The sequence below is a fragment of the Thermobia domestica genome, chromosome 2, assembly GCF_964235325.1.
Source record: "Thermobia domestica chromosome 2, izTheDome1.hap1.1, whole genome shotgun sequence".
NCBI lineage: Eukaryota > Metazoa > Arthropoda > Insecta > Zygentoma > Lepismatidae > Thermobia > Thermobia domestica.
This window is the reverse complement of record NC_137455.1, coordinates 82205186-82223956: the sequence shown is the minus strand read 5'-3', so window position 1 is coordinate 82223956 and position 18771 is coordinate 82205186. Positions and strand designations below refer to the sequence as shown.

The following is an 18771-nucleotide window of genomic DNA, read 5'->3' as shown; positions in this document are numbered from 1 at the left end:
TTTATGGATACTCATACTTTCGCAGTAACTATTAAAAATAACTGCATATACGAAGAAAGTCTCTGGGAATCGGTCTAAACAGCTTTGAGTCCAAAATCGTAACAAAAGTAGATAGATATTACCCTATGACATAGTAATTTACTGAAATTTTGCTTGTTATATATCCTAAATTAAATTATGCCGATATTATTAACATCGGATCTGAGTGAGAGAATACAGGACTAGAATGGACCCAAACCCGATTACTCGCACATAGTTACTGTAAATTCCATGCTGTCAACAAACTTAGGAAATTAGTAGCTGAACAGTTCGCTTATAACATATTTAATTTTCTGCTATAACGAGAAGTCGATTTGACGCTATAATAACTGTACAGATACTTTACACCAAATGAGTTAGGTTTAATTTCAAGAAATACATATTGTCATGCGATATACACGTTGCAATTACAATTTTCAATTCCTGTTACAAAACTTTTATAGCTTCTCTTTTTGTACTATTATATCTATAATAAAATTTGCAGTTTGTTCTTTCTTTTATTTCAAGGTAAAGATGGCATTAGGTTTCATGATGTAATGGCCACATTGCAGTTAGTTCTCAACTGATTTGAATAATTGGTAGGAAATAATGAAATTAATTAAAAATAACGTTACAGGCAAATAACAGTATCAACATACATATAAGAATATATAAATGATAAAAAAATAACTGATACCAACAGAATAAATTGTACAACAGTAGGTGAAACTTGTCACCTGTAAATAATTTGTAACGTCACGCGTCAGGTGGTGTATTACACACTTACGCCCTCTTTCGATGCGAGTTCGTTAGTGATCTGGGTTATGGAGAAAGACGTAGTTCTACTTAGGAAATGCAACAGTCTGTATGGGAAAGACCCACGACGTGTCCTTCCTAAAAGCGACATTTTTCGGCGTCATTTGGCCCACTACAACACCTTCACTTTGCTACCAACAGTTGACAAGCTGATACATATGTGTATAGTTTTACTGCTTCGTGGAACGCAGTTTGATAAGTGTAGCCGTGGAAACGAATGAACCTCTATAGTAGATCTCATCCTTCGTAAACAAATTAGTCAAGACGGAATATCACAAGCATTTTTTTTTTTTTAAAGAAATTTTGGTGGACCTGTAAATTAGCTGATGTACAAATTACATTAGTAAAAACAAAAAGAGAGACTGTCTCCCAGGAATAAATTTAATATTCGTTTCCAGCACCGAGACTATGAAAAGTGAACTTACGGTTTAACGCTAACCCTTTAGCTACGAGAACTTTGGTGGATTTTTACAGGTGATGTAAAATACTTTATTTTTTATTTGCACTCAATGAATTGTTCCAAAATGTTATTCTAAGAAGAGCTTGACGAAAGCGTATACCTAATTTTCTCCTGTAGTAGATTAACTTAATCCTGCACATATTGTAAAGATCTACAGGTATTTATTGCGCCATTTATTTATTATTCTTACCTTACGAACGAGGAAATAGATCTTCAATGTAACCAATGGTTAAGGGCACCTGCCTTTAGTTTTCTTTATACTTTCACTATTTTTCTTGCAATAAACTACGTGTATAGTTAAAAAAAAAGAAGAAAACATAAATAAGTTAACACATTGTAGAACAGATTCACATAAACGACAATTTCTCACAAGAGGGACAGCAGTAGGGAAGAAGCATACAAGAGATTATTTAAATACATACTTTAATACATCCGCTCATTACACAACTTATGTTCTTTCATTCACTAATCACAGTAAAATAACTACAGAAAATTCAAATAGTAATTACATATAACATTGAAAAAAAGAAATCTAAGAGTTGAAAAAATAAAAAAAAGAAGTGGAAATGTACTGTTTTAAAACTAAACTACGAAATCACAACCAAAAAAAAATCAGCACAAACGAATCATATGATACGTTTCATCACATTTAAAAAATTGCTTATTAAATGACTCGTATAGCTCCGTAAATGAGCAATTAGAAACAATTAGAACCGATACAATTCTAACATACATTATAGCATGCTCTTTTATTTAAAAATCACAGTAGGTATGTAGTATGTTAAATGTACACACCAAACTGTTCATCTACCTTAACTAACAACATTCAATAACATTATTTTTATCATCCACTGGTAGTCTATGTCTAGCCCCTTGATTTACTTCAACAATAAATTAAACGTTAACGATCAGCGAAGCATATTACACTGCCAGCTTCATTGGATTTCATCAATTTGTATCTGTGCATCTCTTTGTTACAGCAACACTGAACGCGATTATTTTGTTAGTTGTGAACAGAAAATGATGTTAACTGTCAGAATTACGGAATTTCTTAATTATTATTATAATTATTTTGACTCACCAACATAAATATTATAAAAAGGAAACACTTACATCAAATATTATTTCCAAATTACTTCGTGTAATCATTACAATATAATCATGTGATTCGCTTATATGTGTGTGTTTCGAATTATTGCTCACAATTACGATGTTCCAACAAAATTACGTTAACAATTCAGGTTCTGCGTTGTTTGTTCAGCTCATCAGTCAATCTAAAAGTTTGCTGCTTTATAAATAATAATAATAAAATAAATTATTATTGCCGGATAGTGCTTTTCAGTCACACTCCACTGTCCATTGGGGTAGGCGATTTGGTCACAGAAACGGGCTGGGCATTGTCAACCAGTGTAGATTTAGTACTCTCTTGTGATACTGCATTAGAACGCATCTCGTCTGGCGACGCCCTGAAAACACAAATCACATCATTATCATTGAAGTATATTACGTATCAAAGCAGTTCAAGATGGTCACAACAGACGGAGTATTTCAATTTACGTTACACTTTGACACTGGATAAGAATAATTACATCAATTATGAACTGCTTACTTAGATGCACTCAGTTATTCTTTAGGAAAATAGAATAAACGAGTGCCACCTAGGTAAACAATTTACTGTTTTTCATCCATCGAAGTGTGAGCACGACACGAACCTTAACTTATTATACAGGGTTATTCAAAAAGAAAAAAACAGATTTCAAACATTTATTTCTTCCAAACTACAAAAGATAGAAACATGATTCGAACGTTACTTAAGAAAAGTTTACAATTTATTGTTAGTAATTATGGTGTGCATTCAATATGAGCACCGTGTGTTACACGACAAATGTCAAAACGGTGGCTCATTTCTTGCCACACACGAATCAGCTGGTCTCTAGTTATCGAATTCACAGCTTCAACAATTCGAAGTCGTAGACTTTCAAGAGTGTCAGGCATAGGAGGGATAAAAACACGGTCTTTTACGTAACCCCATAGATAAAAATCACACGGAGTGAGATCTGGAGACCTGGGAGGCCACCGGCGATAAAGTTGATCTGCTCCTCCTCTTCCAATCCAGCGTCCTGGAATGGTGTCATTCAAGTAACGTTGAACGTGGTTAGAGAAGTGAGGCGGGGCACCATCTTGCATGAAGATGAAGTCATCTGAATCATCATCAAGTTGGGGAAATAACCAGTTTTGAAGCATGTCTAGATATATTAATCCTGTCACAGTTTTCTCCATGAAGAAGAAAGGCCCATAAACTTTGATTACAGATATCGCACAGAAGACGTTCATCTTTGGTGAATCTCTTTCATGTTGAATACCTGCCGCAGGATTTTCACTTGCCCAAATTCTAACGTTATGGCGATTAACTTTACCAGAAAGATGAAAAGTGGATTCATCGGAAAAAATTAATCGTTGAGCAAAATTGTCTTCTTTCATATCATCTAACATGCTAATGCATAATTCGTACCTTTTGTTGTGGTCGTCAGGATGCAATGCTTGCAATAACTGCAGTTTGTACGGCTTCATGTGCAGATGATGTTTTAGAACTCACCATACCGTTGGTTGAGGAATGTTAAGTTCTTTGCTTACTCGTGATGTGGATTTCTTTGGGCTCCTTTCGTAAAGTGTACGAATACGCTTGACATTTTTGTTCGATGTGCGTGGACGTCCCGTGCTTTTCCCTTTGCAGATACAACCATCTTCTACGAATTTTCGATGCCACTCGTAAATTTGCTTATGATGCGGCGGTTGTTTATTAAATTGACGGCGAAATGCTCGCTGAACTGCAACAATGGACTCAAGTTTTGCCAATTATAGCACACAAAAAGACTTCTCCTGTGGTGACGCCGCCATTTCACTACAGACAAACAACAACAGCGCCAATGTGGCCGTGATTGGAACTTCTATCCGGGCTGTTTAAATTGTAAACTTTTCTTAATCAAGTAACGTTCTAATCATGTTTCTATCTTTTGTAGTTTGGAAGAAATAAATATTTGAAATATGTTCTTTCTTTTTGAATAACCCCGTATAACAATGTAATTACAGAGAAAAATCTGGATGCTGGACTAAGTTCCGTACACAGAGAGATCGTGGTCTGAGTCCTTGCCAATCCAAAGTCCAGATTTTCTATGTATTGTACTTTGAGGCACTTCATCAGCAATTCAAAAATATGAAAATAGTAAGTACATTACATGTAAGGTTTTGACTGTCTAACTTAGCTTGTAATTTAATCTAGATTCAATGCAAGTAGTACTATTTCACGAAATTACTGTAAATATGTCTTAACTATCCATATGCCTAGTTACTTTACCATCACTGTATTAAACCTGACATAAATCTGAAACAAGATTATGACCTAATTAAGTTTACACCTCACGGTTCTATTCTGCAATAGATGTCATCTGAAACAGAACTAGAAATGGATCCCATCAAAGAGAAGTGTTTTAACTACTTTGCTAATCGGAAATTCCACAAATCTATATCCTCATTTTTACGTTTAAAATTTAATTATTCCTAATCACATTACATTATTACGGGATGCCTATCTTATGTAACTGGAAGCAATAAACAGAAATAAATAACTAAATAAAAGTAATGGCGGTTTCAACATCTACAGTATGGGGGCTAAATATTGCTGAAGAAAAAAACGATTATACTCTGCAGTAGCCAAGTGCTGAAAATTTGAAATAAAAATATAAAATAAAGGAACTGGAACCAAAGTTCAACAAACATATAAGACTAAAAGAAAGAATTGAAAGCAGTACCAATTCAAACAGTGCTATAGGGAGAAAATAAAATACACATTTTTCCGATCTAGCCATACACACAACACATATACTATATATATATATATACACGTAGCATGCGATCAGGTACTGCTGATGGATGGCGGAGAAGTGCACATGTGAAATCATAAAATAGCTTTCTCTCCAACCTATGACGTGATATGCTGAGAACCGAAGTTAAGTGGGTCGCCAAACATCTGGGTCTTCCATCAGTGTCGTCTTTTGATCAGCAGGGGGAGTGGAGACTTCATTTACAGCAGTTGCAGCCATGTCTTGTTGGGTCCCTCTGTAAGTCAGAATATTCGTCGCACATACGTTCATACTCAATGACAACATAATACATAAAAGGGGAAGAGGAATGGGATATTCAGTACTAACAAGAGTTTTTTTTAGTCATGTTACAAACTTATAATTTTAATTCCTATTATAGTGACAAAAACACTTTTTAACAATTCACTATATTCTGTTCAAAAAAAGAATTACCCAACAACAATTAACGATTCTGCAGCACAGGGTGTTCGGGCTAAATCTGACATTTTGTATGTTGTATATAAATATGTGGTGTCAAGACGTATTTCCCATAGTCTAAGTGTCATACTCTGTTATTCAGATACATCCGTGATAGGAAGATTAGAAAAAGAGTTACCTGCATCATGACGATTAGTGCCTGGTATCCACATTCTTAATCAAGACAGCAGTCCAATGATGCATGAACACCACAAAAACGATGCGATGTGAAATATAGAGGCGCAACCGAGACTATGAAGCCACGGCTGGTAAGAAAAAAAAAAAAAAAAAAAAAAAAAAAGGACGTTTCGATTGCCGCAGAACATTAGAACTCATTCAATAATTGCAGGAGAAAGTGACGGAGGACGCAGAAATGAGAATGTTGTGTCAAGTGCAGGAAACGGGTGTTAAAGCATCTACCATGAAGTTGACTGAGAGGACGTCAAGTATCACCTTACAAGAGCCATAAAGGCCAACTCCTGACAGAAAAAGACTCAAGCAAACTACCTGATCAACAAGAAACTCCTTAACAAAACTAAATATCCCGCTGAAGCAGGAACAACGTGGTTCTTCTTTGATGAATATATATATACATATATATAAACAGAATCAGGTACACGACTTCCAGAACAAATGGTTTGCCTACAATCCGTCGGGAGTTCATCGTGTCATGCACACTAAATTTCCCTAAAATGTGATAGTGTTTGGATGTGTTCTCATGATGCCACCACACGTCTTTAAACAGGGACTCCGACTCAATTCTAATAGCTACTTTAAGTTGCTGAATACCAGGGGTCAAGGCTTGGGTGAAGAGGATAGTTCCTAGAAGACCCTATATATGAGAGCAAGATTCAGCTCACTGCCACACTTCTGGGAAGATACAGAAGTGGTTGTTACAAAACTTTTATGATTTCACCAATCCTAATATGTGGTTTCCTAACTTCCCTGATTGCAATCCGATGGATTATTATGTATGAAACGTGGTTGAGCAAGTAACCAACCGCTTGTCTGTAACACCAAGACCTGGATGATCGATAGAATTCGAGCGGTATTTGAAGCTCTTCCTTGAAGACAGTACGTATCACATATGTCGCATCGAGGCAGTTGTGGATGGTGAGGGTAGCTTCCTTGAGTGATTTCTCTTCGTTGTTTTCATGTAAAAATATCACTTTTGGATGTTTCCACTATATTTCGTTTTGACTCAGATATTGCTTGTGCAATTATCATATTTAGGCCGAACGCCTTGTATATACAAGCTGCTTCAGATCTATGTTTTAAATCTTTCTTTAGAAAACTATATATAACTGAAAAGTTACCAATTTTAATTACTGGAACTTATACATATTCGTATATGATAAAATTTTCCTAACTCGATCTTACTTTACTGAACTGGTTAAAGCAGGAATATATTCATTACTGCTAAGCACAATTTAGCTAACATTATACTCAGCTTTGAATAATTATTGCTGTATTTTATCATACGGATTCTAACAATAATTATTACATAGCTTAACTGTTACTTACTGCATCTACACCCTCCATTCCAAAAGAAACCGAACGTTTTAAAAAAACAAAAAAGCAATGTACATTTTGGAACAAATCATTTTTATTAATCAATGTATTCCCCTTCTGCATCGATACACATATTTGCACGCTCCAACAAGTTGTCAAACGACTTCTCCATGTCCTTTATTGGAATGGTCTTTAGGACGGCGGTCGTCGCCTTCTCAATGGCATCAATCGATGCGTGCCACTTTCCTTTCATCGCCAAATGCAGTTTCGGGAACAGATAGAAATTGCACAGAGCGAGATCTGATGAATAGGGCGGATGATGCAACCTAATAATGTGATTTTTGACCAAAAATTCAGTTACAAGTCGCGAACGATGTGATGGTGCATTATCGTCCAAAAGAGTCCAACTGCCGATTTCGCGATATTCGGGCCGAATACGACGAATTCTTGCCAGCAAACGCTTCATGACGCCCAAGTAAAACTCTCCAGTGACTGTCTGGCCGGGCTGAACAAATTCTTTGTGGATAATTCCTTTTGAATCGTAAAAACAAATCAGCATCACCTTAACTTTTGACTTCACCAAGCGACTTTTTTTGGGTGTTCCTTCATCCGGCGCTCTCCATTCAGCACTTTGCCGCTTTGTTTCGGGCTCATATTCAACACACTACGTCTCGTCACCAGTTACAATCGATTTCAAGAAGTTTCGATCCTGCCGAGCACTTTTAACGATGTCTTTGCAATGCGCAATTCGATCAACTTTTTGGTCTTCGGTGAGTTTGTGTGGTACAAACCGCGAATTAACCTTCTTAAGGCCCAAAACTTCGGTCAAAATGCGGTATGCGGTTGTTTGAGGAATGCCTAATTCCATTTCAATAACTTTCACCGACGATTTTTTGTTATGTTTGATGAATTCACGCACTTTTTCGATGTTTTCTTCCGATAATCCGGTTCTGGGACGGTCTGATCTTTCGTCATCATCCAGCGTCTCTCTACCCGATTTGAATCGCCTGAACCACTCGTAAACTTGCGTACGGGATAGACACTCATCACCATATGCATTTTGTAGCATTTGGTGCGTTTCACTAAAAGTTTTACCCAGTTTAACACAAAACTCAATTGCAGCTCGTTGTTTGAAACTCATTTTCCGACCGATGTACAGAACACACTGACAGTTGAAACGCAATAACTTTGTTGCCGTGCATCCAAATGTCATGACATTTATACCAGTTGCCAATGAGGGACTACGCCATCTACCGGTAAAATATTACAACAGATGGTACTAGTGGTACTATTTGTTTTCAAAAGTTCGGTTTCTTTTGGAATGGAGGGTGTATATACTCTGTTGTATTTACACATGAAGTTGATAAATACATTTGTTTCGGAAGTTGCAACCGTGAGTAGCAATTTAAACAAAGACTATTTCTGACGCCCTTCAAGCAAGTCTGCATACCAAAGATACTAGTTATACACGTACGTAGAAAGCTTTTAAAAGAATAGTGCTTATTCCCTATATATATATTACGAGACTGTATAAAATAGCTTGTCGTTTGTATTGTTTCGTCTAATTTTCGGGATCAATTACATTTTTACACGACAATTCAGATATTAACACATTTGACGTAATACTGTAAACGAATACGGAGAACTGATAACAAAGAGGGCACTGTAAACTTCTCGTTAAAATTCAGAGCTCCTTCAAACAACTATCTACAGTATGTCACTACCTCGCACGTACAGGTAACAAAAATTTACAATTTCATTAAAAAACAGCCCGTAACCATACTTGAAGATTAAAAAACATAAAAATAGAGCAGAAATCACGCGAGATTCTTTCACTACAGCTTCTGACAACAAACTGAACAACAAAGAGTATGGAATGGGTGACACAAGCGCTAGGGAAACGTAACGACAAACTCTCAGGAATAACGTGCTGGACGTTAGGTTTTCAGGACAAAAATTTTCTCGAATTTTTCATTCGGATTCCAAGTTGTTCGAATTTTGCGGCGTCAGGAATTCGGAGGCAATACTGTATCCAGAATATTTCTAAATCGATACGTACATATGTGATGTATTTAAGGAATGTATGATATAATTTTATGAAAGGAAAAATATGAAAAGCTTCAGATATTTTGTAGATACGAAGTTCTGTGAAAATGTCCCTTAATTATTGTCCAGAATTTCTGTGGGTAAATTATTTTACGCAGACAAACCACAAGTTAATGGTTCATCATTATGCTATACATAATAGAATGAAAATAATAATAATATTTAATACAATATTTTGCTATTAGTATACTATATTTCTACTTACTTCTTCCCTAATCCCATTAATCCATAAATAACACCTGTTGTAAATATTAACCCACCACCAAAAATACTCCCTAGTCCTGGACACAAGAATATTGGTGGCAGTGCAATTCTGTGGAAAAGATAAAAGAATATTTTATATATCACATAACTTAATGAAGTAAATATACATAACTTTGGATAGTATTGGCATAATCCATATATTAAACGCATAAAAATACGTAATTTTAAAGTCTTACACATTAGATTCACTATAAGTAAGTTTTAACAAAAAAGCAAAATCGATTTGGAATGGTCACATTTTAATTTGTCCAACCTAATTACATCTAAATTTCTCAATAATAATAAATAAAATTAACGCAGAAAAAAAGAATACATCGATATATGCATATTAACGCACTCGCTTATATGAAAGAGCAAATACTGTTGCCTGTGTGATTCATCAAGGAGTATTTTTCTGCTTTATTTCGCAAACACCACTGTTTGCTAATTCATGAATCCTTTGATTATTTCTTGAACCGCTTAATTCATGATATTCTTGTTGTGTTCGGGGAAAAGAAAAACATCAGGACTTAAGGCCGAAATGAAGCAGCTTGTTAAGTTTTTTCCAGCTCCTCTGAGAACTGGAAAACTGCACACAGAACAACTGATAACGAACATATGATACATACCTTTTTTTTTTTGGTAGAAACAACAATGTTTTCACATACGGGGGATGAACAAAAATATGGAAACACCTGGTATAAAAGAGGTAGCCATTTCAAACATGATATGCGTCTGAATGGTAGGTGTCGCTGTGGTCACCGGAACATCTTGTGATATATACAACCTAGTCTAACAGATGGGCCAGTTACAGTGCAGCGACCGGTCTGTGCAGGTTATCGTAAATCATGTCTGAGCTGACAGTTTCAGAGGGCAAATTGTGAGTACGCGTATGGTGGGAGCTTCTGTGACGGAGTAGGAGAAATGTCTGGTGTACGAAAAGGCACAATCTCGAATATCATGACTGCGTACGAGTGTTCTGGAAAAAAAACACATTAGCGAAGTATTAGCCTGGACGCAAGTGTGTGTTGCGTGACAGACAGACGTACATTGGGTAGAATTGTGGCCAAGCAGAAAATCACCACAGCGCCAAAAGTCACAGCTGACTTGAATACATTGCTTACAAATCCTGTTAGCGTCAAAACAGTCAGAAGGGAACTCCACAGGCAGGGTATTTATGGCAGATCTGCACTTCCCAAACCACTCGTGACTATTGTTCATACATCTAAACGGAGAAAGTGGTGCAACGTCCATAAAAACTGGACAATGGAGCAGTGGAAGACTATCAACTGGTCGGATGAGTCTTCCTTTACTGTTCGTTGAGTTTACGCGTGGAGAACGCCAGCACAAGTGTACAATACAGACTGTCTGTTATTAAGAATGAAGCATGGCATTGGTTCAGCGATGATTTGGGCAGCCATATCCTGGTATTCAACCAGACCCATCCTCACCCTGCATAGACATGTCACTGCTAAAGACTATGTAACCATTCTGAGTGACCAACTGCATCCCATGGTGCAAACTTTGTTCCCCGATGGTAATGCCGTGTTTCCAGATGACAAAGCTCCTGTTCATACAGCTCACATTGTCCAGGACTAGTTTGATGAGCATGAAGATGAAGTGTCACATCTGCAATGACCTCCACAATCGTCAGATCTCAATATTATTAAGCCCCAGTTGTCAGTTTTGGAGACCAAGGTGTGAGTCCGCTATCCACCACCGTCGTCTTTACAACTTGCAGCTGGTTTGGCGGAAGAATGATACAACATCCCTTTGACTACCATATGCGACCAGTATTTCTCCATTCCCCGTCGACTGCAGGCCGTTCTGCGTGCCAAACGTGGTCCTACTCGCTATTAATAAAGATAATGTGCAATTTTTCAGGTGTTTCCGTATTTTTGTCTATCCCCTGTAAATGAACCAGATGATGTTTTGTGTATATATATTTTATGTTTACTGACTCAAACGCTGCGGAAATTTCTGCGCAGTAATAGCAGGTAAAAGATTTTATTGTTAGATGTAATATGATGCAGTCCCATTGCTTGTCTAGCCAACCTTTATCCAGGTTTGATTAGAGTTCATGGTGTGATGGAATCATATACTTCTCTCTCTATAAAGAAAGTAGTTTTGTACAAAATGTTGGTTTCTTTTATGAAATGCTTATATTTACTTCTGCGTTTTGGTAGTCCAGAAACCGCTCGATTCCTATCTTTATTCTCTAATACGTTTTTTAAAGAATAGGACTACATGAATAATCAAACCAGGAGGTTTCTGAAATATAGTATAGAAATACCACTTTACGCACTACACACGTAAAAATATTTGCCAAAGGAGCATTTTTCGCACAATTTTTAATTAAGAAAAGATCTCTAACCTAAGAAAGTTAGATAAAAATGTATATCTATCATTTACACATAATATTTCGAAACTGACTACCTAATTGGGGACACAGTGGCTCAATAGTCGCGCACTTACCTCTGGTGTTTGAGGTCCCTGGTTCGATCCCCGGTCAAGTACGTTTGTGTTGGACAACATCGTGTCCGTGAGTTTTCTCGTGGTACTCCACTTTCCTCACACATTCGTTTAGCTCGTACATAACCATTTTCCAAACTGTACACATTTAAACGAAAGAGTAAGTACAATTTTAGTAAGTACTTAATATGAATCATATTGAATTAAGTAGCAATTAAGAGGACTTCTTAAGGAATTGAAGAATTGGTTGAAAACTCAATCTTTCCCTTTTGGGTTCAACGATTATGCCATTTAAGCTAAAGGAGACTTAACGATTAATGAAGTTAATGTTTATGGTAGGGCTGGTGGAATGAGAATGTGGGAGGAAATTGACAGCCCATAGGCACGATGACCTGAAACCGAAACAGTGGCATTTGACATCAGTGCTCTAAAAATCGATTAGATAATAATAATTGTTGGTGGAGTAAACCGGATAAAGGTAACTTTTTCACTATTAGTGATAGAATTGATATCAACAAAAGTCGTTTCAAAACTACAAAATTAAGATTACGTAATAGTTAACACGGACTCATTACAGGAAACTTAACACAGTAATTAGTGAATCTTCGATCACTGATTACATTTTTGCCAATAATCTACGAGTGGATGCTCCTCCCTTCCTTATTTTATAATATGTCTAAAATACATAGAGAAGATTCCTCTTACAAGGTATATTCGCGAAGTGTCTCTTCGGGATTCGTGTAAAATAGATTCAAATGCAAAGTTCTCCGTTACCCTATGTGTATTGTACTAACTTCAGCGGCCCATACCGGTAATTTGAAAATTTATAGGCTTTCATATATCCGGAATTCATTCATACACTACTATAACGCTCGGACACAACATTACTTTAGTTTCTCTTGATGTAACTGGACATGAATGTGGGCATATGAAAAACAAATTGGATCAAGTACTGGTTCTCTGACACCATCGCAATATTGAATTCAACTTTCGGTTTTTCAAATGGGAATAGCTACAAGTGATACATGAAATTCATGTACAATTTTCTTGGAAATTCACTGGTGGTGTGAATTTTACCGTAGCTTGTACCGTTTGGAAGGTACTGCATGTTAAATCCTTCCAGGCACTTCGCGAATAGACAATGCAGAGTGATATCTGTTTCGCTTACGTTTCTGGTGTAAACAAACTCTTTACACCATTGGTATTATAACCTGATTACGTTTCTGCGAGTGGTTGTTATTACTTCCATGTTATACTATAACAAGAAGTATTGCATTACGGTCAAAATGCCTAATGTAAATGCAGATACGACCAGATTTGGGTGAAGACCTACCGGGATACGGACAAAATCTCGCGGCCGAAACATCGCCGCCCAAAATCTCGCGTGGTTAAAACCTCGCCGCCCAAAACATCGTGGGCAAAACCTCGCCGCCAAAACCTCGGCTGCAGCTTAATAAAAATTCAGTGTAGTATAACAATATCTGCTGCTTTTCTTATAAGTAAAAATAAAAACAGGAAGGAAGAGCTTGGTGTGGTGAGAGTAGGGGCGCCGAATTCTACTTCGCCCCGGGCGCCGAAATCTCTAGCTACGGCCCACTCCCCCTCCCTTTTGTTGTGCCGACAAAGTGAAATTATAAAAGACAACCTAGGCTCGAACCTCATCTATGTTGAAAATTTGATTGAGATCGGTAGAATGGCTCAAGAGGTATAATGTAACAAACATAGTCATTTAATTTTTTATACATAGATTTCCAAAGCATGCAATAATTTTTTCTTGTCATTATTTTAATGTAATTATGTGTTATTACTAAATATATACATATAGTAATATATAGAACATTCTACATTGAAGAAATCGTCGTGAAGAGGTTTTATCCTGACGACATTTCTTCCCAGGCGACACTACGTCTCGCTTAATTTAGACCAGGCGAGATTTTGGGTATGGCGATATTTTGGGGCGCGAGGTTTTGTACCCAAACCGACCTACCATTTCCGTATTGATGTCTGTGTCTGTATTTACGTTTAGAGAATATTTCGTCAACGATAAATCACGTGAAAGATTAGATATAGATATGGGACCCTGCACAAGTTTCTATTGGTTCAATATTCGTGAAGCGCCTAACAATTAACATGCAAATACCATGCAAACAGTACAAGCTACGGTAAAACTCATGACACCAATGAATTTCCGAGAAAATTGTACATGAATTTGATGTATCACTTGCACCTATTCCCATTTGAAAAACGGAAAATTGAATCCAATATGGCGACCGGGGTGGGTAATATGTGTCAGAGAAGTAGTACTTGATTTAATTTGTTTTGCTTATGCCCACATTTATGTCCACCTACATCTAAAGAAACTAAAAGCAATTTTGTGTCCGATCGTTATAGTAGTGTGATTGAATTCCGGATATATGAAGGCCCATAAATATAAAAATTACCGTATGGGCCGCTAAAATTAGTACAATACACATTGGGCAACGGAGAACTTAAAATTTGAATCAATTTTACACGAATCCCGAGGTTCGCAAATTTACCGTGTTAGGCTTATTATCACAAGTAAAAATCATTCTACATATTAGAAGGCAATATAGCTATGCAGGTGTATTACGGAAAACACTTCCAAGTTTATGTAGTTTTTAACAGTTATTATGCAGAAACGGATATCTGCGCCTTAGCTAACAATACAGCCACGAGAGAGGTCACCTGCAAAATGTTGCATGCATCTACAATTGTCTATGGATGAAAGGCAATTCGTTGGATTACCATTATTACACTGTTGTTGTTGTTAGTATGGTTAATTATATTGTACGTGTAGATTATTGCAGTAAGAGTTTTACCAATTGTGGTGATGCCAAAGATAAAATAGAAATTACCTAGTCTGGCCATAAATACTGTCACAAAAGTTGCAGATCGGAACCGAGAGTTTATATCGCACAGACTTTAGTGAATTCACTCGTCACTAGTCTGTATATTGTTCATTGTGCAATTCATGTTTCTTTGCAGGCTGTGATATTGTAATGGAGTGGGGTCAGGAACAGAACCGTGTAGCTGTGATTGATTACAGCAAGTGTGGTCACAAAGCATCGAAGATTTTCAAACTTCTCCAACTTCTGAAAATCACACTGAGATTCGTCCATCGGACCATAGAAAGGTACTGTGAGACTTCCTCTGTACGTGACCGCCAAAGAACACACCGACCGCGAAGCAATAGAACACCACAAGCCATCCAGGCTGTCAGGCAGAGAATTTATCGAAAACTCCTTCGGAAGCAAAAAAGTATGTCCCAGGAAATGAACATTCCGCAAAGGACAATGTCAAGGATATTCAGAAGTGACCTTAAGGTAGGTACTTTCCGCCGATCAACGGGACATTTCCTAACCCCTTCACTGAAAGCAAACAGGGAAGTGAAATTCAAGGCCCTACTTCAAAGGAATGCGGATGGAAGACACAGATCAATTCTCTTTTCTGATGAGAAATTTTTCAACATTGGAAAACACCTCAACATACAAAATGGCAGGGTGTGAACTCACACATCCAGAGAAGCTTCTGAAGTTGCGAAAATAGTTCAGCGGGGTCACCATCCGTCCTTGTTGATGGTTTGGTGGGAGTGTCGTATGACGGGATCACAAAGTTGCAATTCTGCGAACAAGGGGTCAAAACAACTGCTCCAGTGTATCGTGAAAACATCATGGAAGTAGCTGTAAAAACCTTTAGGCAACACATTCTTTGCGAACAAGCCGTGAACCTTCCAGCAAGACTCTGCACCGGCCCACAAAGCTAAGCTGGATCAAACATGGCTGGAAACGAATATGCTGGACTTCATTGCTACCGGTGATTGGCCCTCCGCCAGTCCACATCTCAATCCTCTAGATCTTTACGCCCTGTGGTCTCGATTAGAGGCCAAGGCTTGTACCAAACGCCATCCCAATTTGGAGTCTCTCAAACGTGCCCTCATCAACGCAGCGGACACGTTTCCGATGTACTATTTGCGTACAGCCATTGATGAAAATGAAATGAAATTTTGAGTTTTACGTCCCACGGTTATGCCAGTTAGGCTAAAGGAGACGGTGATAATGAGTAATGAATGAAATGGTGGAATGAAGAGTGGGAGGAAACGGGAGAACCCCGAGAAAACCAACGCACACGGTGTTTGTCCACCACAAAGTTCACTTGGCGGGAGCAGGGTTTGAACCCGAGACCCCTAGCACCAGAGGTGAACGCTCTACCACTGAGCCACCGCGGCCCACAGCCATTGATGACTAGCCACGCCGTTTAAGGGCTGGTGTCAAAGCGCATGGTGGTCATTGTAACGTCTACACATTTTGTATGTGATGTATGCACTTCTTACAAGTAAATTTATATCTCTGGATCTGCTGTCTTCTTTACATTAGGATTGCTCCTTCCTGTCACAGTATTTATAGCAAGACTACGCATTATTTATGCGAGATTGTTGCTTTAATGTAGAGATGTTTCTGTTTGCGCTAATCGAGCATTATCGTTGCTAAATGTATAATCTATGTACATTATAGCAATTATGGATCATTGGTTGATGACTGCATATGATGTATGTGTAAATAAATAAGAATGATCTATTTAATTACCAGTACTGGAATGAAATGAAATCTTTAATGTCCCACGGTTAAGCACATTCCGCTATAGAAGGCGGATGATTAACGGAAGTAAACGATTAAGAAATAACGGAAATAAATGATTTGGTGGAATGAGAATGTAAGATACCCCGAGAAAATTCAGACCACCTATGTTCTCTAGCACAAATTCTCATGGCCTGGGATCGAACCATGGACCTGTCGCACTAAAAGTGAGCGATCAATATTGAATTATAGCTAATTATTTAGTAGAGATATTGAGGAACTAGGATGATGGTAGTAGTTGTACATCATAACCAGTGACTAACGTATAAGCATACGAAAAGACACAATTTTTTAATTACAACATACATCACATAACAAGTTTTTGTTTCTTATGCTATTCTTATAATTCTCTTGATCTTTCTCTTATATCGAACCAAATTATATCAAAGTGACCGACTACTGACCACGGTCGACACTACGAGCCCTATAGGAACATTTTGCATGCATAATAAATTTCGACTACATAACGCATTATGCACTAAAGATTTTTATTCTCACCTTCTCTGCTTCAAAGGTAATTCTCGATCAACTCCTCTCACCTTCCTCGGATACATATTCAAAGATGATACCGGATTTCTCTTTCTTTTATTGGGTGCCTCCTTTTGGCTTCGAGAATATTTATCCTACTTATTAAAAAATAATAATAATAAAAAGCTTCACTTCTCATAATAAAGTACAGGTTGTCATTATGTTTGATTCAGAAGAGAATTACGGATAACGAAAATGACAGAAATTCACCGCAAATGTATAGAGATAAAATTTCCTTTGGAGCAGTGAACTGAGTATTAAATCCTCTTAGTATTTTGCATATACTTACATCACATAAAAGGCACCCTTATGCCAGTAAGGACGCCTCTCCATCCAATCACTGAAGTTCTGCACGAAGTCAATGAACATACAACAGCAGGGTGCTTCTATTAAAATTACAATAAATCCTGCCAACCTAAAATAGAATAAATATAACATATATATCTACGCATTCTTTTAAAATTAAATAACTGAAACCCATTAATTTTATTTTCTATTTAATCTTCACTCCATTCAATATTTTCTTTAACGCTGTTGTCACATTTACTCGATTTGGTCCGCACTAGATCGTAGAAATGTGGTAGCAACTTAAAAATACCGATTACTCTATACAAAGTGTTCCTCTGATGAATATATACAATATAATTATCAATATTTACGGTTTCCATATAAAGCACATTATTTACTTCAATAATTTTCTCTCATAAATCCAGCAACTTTTCATATAAAAAATACAATTTAAATACAATACATAAAGTTGTTTATACGACGAGGGAACTCTTGTAAGAATGTAAACATGAGAAGTCACACCAATCAGAGGTAGTTTTTCTTTCTGTAACGTAGGCAGACATTTTCTGCAACTATTATCCATTCTTCTCCGTAACTAAGAAATATTATGCTGCGATTTTAGTACATGCTACACTGAAACAAGATCACCCAAGAAATCATTAAAGCTTTATCGTTAGAGCTTTTTGTACGAAAGGTAATGTTCAATGGCATACTTGTGACAATAGACCGCACGTGTCCTGTGGGCAGCACGAGCTACTGTCATGTGTTACGCATGCATAAGGCAACTGTCAATTAGTAGAGGAATGAATAGGAAAACCCCCTTAGTGAAGCATAATAGTGGGCAATAAACCTTTCTCTCTGCGATATGGACAGAAGGTCGTTACAGTGGATGTCATTGGAAGGAGGACTGCCTCGAACTCAATTTCCACTTAAAGAATCCTGCTTCTACGAAAATTCCATACAATGACTATTCATGGGAAACCTCTCATGACATCGGTAAATGTCCAAAAAAGACTACAGTGCAGGAATCGGACTACTGAGTAGTCAGAGGAACCCTCATTTACGTCACAGAACAGGTATACGTTCGGGAAAAACAGAGCCTACAATTCAGACTGTCTGCTTTCAAATGCCAAGCACAGAATTGTTGTTATGATGTAGGCGATCAATATTCTGGCACAAGTTTCATTGTTATCGTGCCTAAAACAACGACTGGTAATGCATGTTAAGACCATTTTCGGGGACTGCGTTCATTAAAATATCAGACATAGTTTCCTTCCGGTAATGGATGAGTGGGATGACATAGCTCCAAGTTACCATCTGGGAACGTCCAAATGAC

At 37.3% G+C, this 18771-nt stretch overlaps 1 protein-coding gene across 2 annotated transcripts in view; it reads right to left on the bottom strand.

Annotated features, from left to right (window-relative positions):
* Nucleotides 1-1700: 1700 nt before the first annotated feature.
* The window catches only part of fwe (calcium channel flower), a 28884-nt gene continuing 11813 nt past the window's right edge, over nt 1701-18771 (bottom strand). Inside the window, exons 4-7 of one of the 2 annotated variants that reach the window (XM_081743059.1) lie at nt 17437-17562; nt 9455-9562; nt 5274-5410; nt 1701-2760 (exon numbers count right to left, since the gene is read on the bottom strand). In XM_081743059.1, coding sequence (XP_081599185.1) covers nt 5302-5410; nt 9455-9562; nt 17437-17562 — 343 coding nt within the window. In that variant the 3' untranslated portion in view covers nt 1701-2760; nt 5274-5301. The remainder of the gene's footprint in view (nt 2761-5273; nt 5411-9454; nt 9563-17436; nt 17563-18771) is intronic. The other variant, XM_081743052.1, reaches the window with a different exon arrangement.